The following is a 6,111-nucleotide window of genomic DNA, read 5'->3' on the forward strand; positions in this document are numbered from 1 at the left end:
TTCAATACAACTACTGTGCTCGGAACGGTCTCTGTAGAGCTGCAGTTCCATCCAAGATTTAAGGTTCTTTTCTTACATCCAAAACAAGATTCCAATGTAAAGGGAAAAAAAATCATTCAGGAGAAAAATTTAGAGCCCCCCAAGTTAACTACGTTTCATTTACACCTAGACATTCAAGGGGCAGATGTTCCCACTTTCCCAGAAAGATGCCACAGAATGTGCTCATTTACACAGGCTCCCCCTTACACGGAACTTTCTCCTGAAGGCACAGATAGGTGCGCGGCAGTTCCTTTGCCGAAGAGGCTCAAGGCTTTAGTTTCGAGAACCCTGTGTCAGCGACAGGTGCACTTAGTGGCGATCATATCCTCATATTCTTTGTAAGCGATCGAGCCGTCCGGCTCGATGGTCAGAACGCTGAGTGGGCTGTACTTGGCAGGCACGCAGGAGGGTCTCGGCACGGAGGAGTCGAGCTTCTCGTGGATGATATTCTGCACCAGGGTGTGAACTGGCGAGCCGTACCGATGTCCAACTGCCCTTGGACAGTCCCCTTTACAGTATCGAGGGTTGTATCTGTGCGGGGCCACGATCCAGTTGTCCCACTTCAGCTGACTAAAGCTAAGTCTGAAGTCATGGAGCTCACACTCGTTTTGGGGAAAAAGAAACCGTTTGAAGTATTCGCTCAGATTCAAAGGAGCTGGAACCAGAGGCTTGGGCAATTCCAAGCCGATAGTTTCCCGACCTCTCCGATGATGGGAAGGTCTTACCCCCTCAGCCGACTTTTCTCCCTGCGGACAGGCAGACAGCCCTCTCTTGGGGCCAGCATTCTGAGAAGGCCGCCTTTTATAGTGAAGGGAATACCACCTGTGATGAGCCTGGGCACTCGTGTCGTTCAGATATAGAAGCAGTGAGGGGGGCACCAGAAGAGTCACATTAAGTGGACTGTCCCGTGCTGAAGGGGGCTGCGGCTGGTCTTTGACGCACGTCAGATTTACAGACATGTGAACGCTTCTCTTGTTGGAGGCCACTAGAGGCTGAAGAGGGGCAGTCACATCCACCTCAATCCATTTGTATTTCTTTGGAAATTCCAACTGGGAGGTCAACGTAAATGAGGACGGGGCTCTACGGGGGTTCCTGCTAGGAAACCCGGGCTCTTTCATCACCAGGTTGCACACACATTTAACAGCAGCGGGAAAAGAAATGGAGTTGCTGAAGGTAAATAGCAAGACTGACTTGAGTAAGTGTTCCACGGCAGTAACATGATCCAGGTGAAAGAGCAGGTCCACAGAGGCACTGGTTCCTGAGAAGACAAACAACCCACCAATAGTGTAGTGCTTGAATACAGAAACGTAATAGCAAGTCAAATCACAACATTAGTCCTGCATCACGTGCTTTCTCCCTTCTCTTCCCCTCTTCATCCAGCTTCAAGAAGTGAGGAAGCGGTGGTTGCAGTGAAAATGCGCAGGAGCATTTCCGTAACTAACTGCCAGCAAATATAGCCGGGTACTTTATCACCAGAAAGTCAGAACAGCTTTGGTGGTGAATGGAAACAACAATCGCTCCGTTTCCTAATCTCACTAATTTGCTTCAAACATATAGAAGCTGATAAATACTTTGTTTCTCTTGGAAAGGAAAGTGTCTAAAGAGAAGGAGGTCATAAAAACACCCAGCTTATTAAAAACACTTATATGCCCCAAGAATAGGGTCAATAAAGAAAAGCTATTTATCTAATTTGGAACAGTTGAAATTGATAATAGAGGCTCTAAAAGCACTACAGTAAGACATCAGGAAGAAGGAAAGGTTTTAAAGGGCCCTACCTGGTTTGTTGTATTAGCACAATTTGTGGTCATGAGGTAGTGAATACAGGGTTGCTTTTTTGGGGTTTTGTTTTTTAAAAGCACTGCTCCTTTCTCACACACGATACCAAGGTGCTGAGTCAGACTGTTGACTAACACTTGGCTCTTGTGAGGACCTACGTTCCCAGTGAGGACTTAAACTTTCCTCTCAGAGTAACAGACAAGAGGAAAACATCCTAATTAACACAGTAAACCAAGAGCTAGGAGAGGTTTTCGACACGATCTACCAGGTCAGCACTGGTAGAATGGGAACAACGAACAAATACAGGTCAAGATACCTGGTTTCCAATCTTGATTTTGTGACCTTGGACAAAATGGCCATCCCCAACAAAACATTCCTCAGTCTTTAGAGCTAGTAAGTCTCTTCCAGCTCTCAAGATCTATCCTATGGGACCCCCACCCCCTTAATACATGAGGATATTAGAAACCGTAAGCTCAGGCACCAGATTTGCTTGAACTTGGATATTGAATATCATGCAAAGTAAACTGCAATTCAAGGAACAAGTCCCATCTCCTTTAACTGAATTGCAGACTAATTTGTCATCTTCCCACCACCCATTAACCAATCCACTCCTACACACCTGTCACCTGGTCCCCAGGAGCCTGCTCGTGCTGGGCACAGGATGTGAAGAGCCGAACAGTGTTGTAGAGAGGACTTCTGTTGGATTTAGGAATCCCCTCCTTGGTAGCATAGGACTTATAAAGTCTCTTCATGTAACGCAAAGCTCTGGAGTCTGGCTGCTGCCTAGGGGCACCACCTTGCCCATTATACAGAACCTTGAAGAGAGGGGGAAGGAAGCCAGGTCTGTCCTTTTTATCTAGAGGCTTCACCATGGACCAAGGCTCGGCCTCAGCTTCCCACTCAGCACCAGCTGCAATCTGAACTTCTCCTCTAGAAGCCTGAGAACAAAGGCTAATAGGAGAACACAGCCAGAAAAAGCAGAAAAACCAAAGGAAGAAGTTGCTGAGAAGCGCCATGGCTTGGAAGAACTAGCAAGGGAAACATTTCCCCATACCAGTCTTCTACCTAAAAGCCAGGAAGAGCGTAGGTCGGTCTCTTAAATAAATTTTAGGTGTGTGGGTGGGTAGGCTCACTTCGGCAATCAGACCTCAAGGATGCCTACCTGAAGATAATTTTTATCAGCTGTGTATCAAACAGCTAATAACATCCTGTTTATCCAATTTGTCTTCATTAGATACGGATGTATCTGGCTTTTTAGCTTTCCTCTCCCTTCTTTTCTGGCGTTTATTTAAAACCTCTTAGGTTATCATTACGCCAGTGGACTACCGATGCAAGCTGAAAGGTCAAGAGAAATTGAGAAGTGACCTTAAAACCACGCCTTTTACATTTTTTTAACTTTTGTTTATTTTTCAAAGAGAGAAAGCCAGATGGACAGATGGGTGGAGGGGCAGAGAGAGAGACAGAAGATCCAAAGCACGCTCTGCGTTGACAGCACAGAGCAGAAGCAGGGCTCAAACCCATAAACCATGAGATCATGACCTGAGCTGAAGTCCGACGCTTAACCGACTGAGCCACCTGGCACCCCCAAACCACCCCTTTTTTGAGACTAGGATTCTTAAAATGTTCCTGAGGAGCTTGCTGAAACTTCCAAAGCACGGGGAAAAGCTAATTATTCATGATGATACGAAAACCTGTGGTATGCAATTTATGGTATTGGGTTCACTCTTGCTCTCCCTTCCTCCTCATCACCCCGCCCACTTCCAGGTGCTTAGAATGATTGTTGACGTGGAGAGAAAAAAGTCACAATTGGCACTGAAATCCCTGAGAACAGAGAACTGTTGGGTTTCCCAGTCCTCTTAGGGAACTTGGTATACACTATGTAGCTGGAATGCTGCAATATGGTTTAAAATGGACATCACCTTTAACCTTGCCTCATTTTAGGATATAGTATCTTGATTCTTTACTTTCATCTACACATTCATCTGTACATTATTTTGGTTGAAAGGTTTAGAGCTGTTTGCAGGTTGTTTTCTGTGAATTAATCAAATGGCGGTAGAATTTGCTAGACTGTTGTTCTTAATTGTTAGGTAAGTACTTATGTTCTTGCCTTGGAGCTGAGACGAGGTGGGTGATGATGTTTTAGAGAAATGAGACAAAGGGAAGCCCATGAGCGGCTGAATTGAGGGCACGTCCAGGGCCACCCCTAAGGAGACCATGCTGGAAGGAAGTCAACCCACACTCGTTGTACAAGACAGAGAACCGGTCTGTGCAGTACCTAGGTTGACGAAACTGAGCTTCAAATTTTATGTTTGCGTATTTTAAGTTCACTGCCTATGCCAAGGCTCCTCAAGCCGTGGCTGGGAGGCAGGGTCGCATAAAACACCTAAATTGAATGGCAGCTCATTCCGACAACACACAAGGCTGGCATTCCATGCACAAGCCGCCCTGCAACTTTCCGTAGAAAGCGCTTCCGGAGGGAGGCTGGCGGCTGTGGGGTAGTCTCCGTCCTCCTACGGCCACCAACAGCCAGTTATCCACCGCTTGCCCATTTCTGGAAGGCTCCCACAACCTGAGGAAACGTGTTTATTCTACCCCGGGAAAGTCTACGCCCTGCTAGCGCATTCTCAGACCGCGGCAGCCGAGAGAAGCCCCACATGCACGCCCCTGATCCTGGCACTGGGGTCTGAAAAGAACCGAACCCCTTTGTCGCCCGAACCAGAGCGCACAAAGTCGCGTGCGGCGGCCCCAGCAAAGGCCTCTGGACGCCTCCGCAGGCGCAGGACCCATAGCTCCTCGGCGCCCGGCCGGGACGCAGGCGGGGCCCTTTCTCTCCACCTCTCGGCTCCCCTCGGGCCCGGACGCCGCACCGAGGAGCAGGGGGCTGAGGCGACGTCCTCCGGCCGCACCGGTCGAGAACCCGGACTCCAGAGGCCGCCGCTTGGTCCCGCCCACCCACGGGGCCACCCGACCAGGTCACTTCTCTGCGGAAGGGGGAGCAACGGTGCCTCCCCCTGGAGTCGGCAGGAAAATGGTATTTCCCGGAAGTGACTTCACGGGCTCCCGGAGCGGCTTCTACGTAGCGGAAGTGACGCCAAGGAGGTCGGTGGTTCCGGCGACTGTGGAGGGCGAGGTGACCCCCGCGCGGGAGTGAGGTCTGGTCGCGGGATCGTGGTGGCCCCTGGGAGGGTGGAGGCGCCGCCCGGGCCGGGAAGGGCCTCTTGGGTGGATGCGTCCGTCCAGGGACTGAGGCAAGCGCCTGTCCCAACCCCCGGTGTTGCAGGTGCCGCCGCGACCATGGGCCGTGAGTTTGGGAATCTGACACGGATGCGGCATGTGATCACCTACAGCTTGTCACCCTTCGAGCAGCGCGCCTTCCCGCACTACTTCAGCAAGGGCATCCCCAACGTGCTGCGCCGCACGCGGGCGTGCATCCTTCGCGTTCTGCCGCGTGAGTGCCATGGCCGGGCAGGGGGGCTGGACTTCATCACACGCTGACAGCGGGGCCCTTCCGTGAGCACTGTCGGTCGGGCAGGCACTCTGCAACTTGAGACACGCCCGTTTTGTCGTTGTGTGTTTCTGAAAGCCTTTGCGCTAGTACAGTATCATCCTCCCGGCCTTAACCGATCAGCAAACTGAGGCACAGACAACTTAAACGACCCGACCAAGGTCACTTGGGTGATTCCAGGGTCTCCCTCTGAGGTCATCTTTACCCACTAAGTAGCGATGAACTTTTTGGTGTTAAATCAGCACAGAGTGGTGAAAATTAGCACAACATTGTGAATTTGCTAAACACCCCAGAAGTGTACACTTAGGTGTTTATGTTGCATAGTTTATGTCAAGTGAATTATCGTTATCTCATTAAAATATATAAAATGTACAACAGGAGACAGGGAAAATTTGTCCCCAAATTTTCTTTTGGCCCTTTCTTTTGGTCGCCTGTAAGATGGGTGTGTGATGTAACCTTCCTTCATTATCTGGTTTAAAAGTGGCTTCTTGGAAACTAGAGACAGGAGGGCAGAACCTGCAGTGAGTCAGAAGACCGGGACCCCAGTGTCTTATGTGGGTGCACTGCTTACTCTCGCTTTTGACTTTTGAAGCATTTGTAGGGTTTTATCTTCTCTACACCTGGGGGACCCAGGAGTTTGAGAAATCCAAGAGGAAGAATCCAGCTGCTTATGAAAATGACCGTTGAGCCACCCATCAGGATAATGGTTCCCTGCGTCTGAAAGCCCTCCTCGGGGAGAGGAGTCTACACTGTAGTGTCTCGAAGACATAATAAACTTCATATGGACTGCA

At 49.7% G+C, this 6,111-nt stretch overlaps 2 protein-coding genes across 3 annotated transcripts; one reads left to right on the top strand and one right to left on the bottom strand.

The window, feature by feature from the left end:
- Positions 1-4,169, bottom strand: GDF9 (growth differentiation factor 9). Of its 2 annotated transcripts, XM_077768615.1 has the most exons (3): positions 4,091-4,169; positions 2,435-2,630; positions 1-1,297 (listed from the first exon to the last, which is right to left on the bottom strand). In XM_077768615.1, the coding sequence occupies exons 2-3, from the start codon at positions 2,565-2,567 to the stop codon at positions 333-335; spliced, it is 1,098 nt and encodes a 365-aa protein (XP_077624741.1). In that variant the 5' UTR covers positions 2,568-2,630; positions 4,091-4,169; the 3' UTR covers positions 1-332. The 2 variants fall into 2 exon arrangements, with proteins under 2 accessions (XP_077624741.1, XP_077624740.1); XM_077768614.1 differs by lacking the exon at positions 4,091-4,169 and having other exon boundaries at positions 2,435-2,831.
- Positions 4,170-4,866: 697 nt separating this feature from the next.
- On the top strand, positions 4,867-6,111 carry UQCRQ (ubiquinol-cytochrome c reductase complex III subunit VII). Its single transcript, XM_077768616.1, has 3 exons — positions 4,867-4,967; positions 5,096-5,263; positions 5,913-6,111. Exons 2-3 carry the CDS (start codon positions 5,110-5,112, stop codon positions 6,005-6,007), a joined length of 249 nt encoding a protein of 82 aa, XP_077624742.1. The 5' UTR covers positions 4,867-4,967; positions 5,096-5,109; the 3' UTR covers positions 6,008-6,111.

This window comes from Crocuta crocuta, unplaced genomic scaffold (assembly GCF_008692635.1).
Source record: "Crocuta crocuta isolate KB4526 unplaced genomic scaffold, BGI_CrCroc_1.0 scaffold64, whole genome shotgun sequence".
In the NCBI taxonomy this organism is placed as follows: Eukaryota; Metazoa; Chordata; class Mammalia; order Carnivora; family Hyaenidae; genus Crocuta; species Crocuta crocuta.

What these genes read in the sequence shown, in the direction of transcription:
- GDF9 (XM_077768614.1), bottom strand. Translation starts at nt 2,831, where the DNA reads ATGGCGCTTCTCAGCAACTTCTTCCTTTGGTTTTTCTGCTTTTTCTGG. An exon ending in TCCTGGGGACCAGGTGACAG is followed by an intron (nt 1,298 to 2,434) that starts GTGTGTAGGAGT and finishes TTGTCTTCTCAG; the next exon opens with GAACCAGTGCCTCTGTGGAC.
- UQCRQ (XM_077768616.1), top strand. Translation starts at nt 5,110, where the DNA reads ATGGGCCGTGAGTTTGGGAATCTGACACGGATGCGGCATGTGATCACC. An exon ending in CATCCTTCGCGTTCTGCCGC is followed by an intron (nt 5,264 to 5,912) that starts GTGAGTGCCATG and finishes TGACTTTTGAAG; the next exon opens with CATTTGTAGGGTTTTATCTT.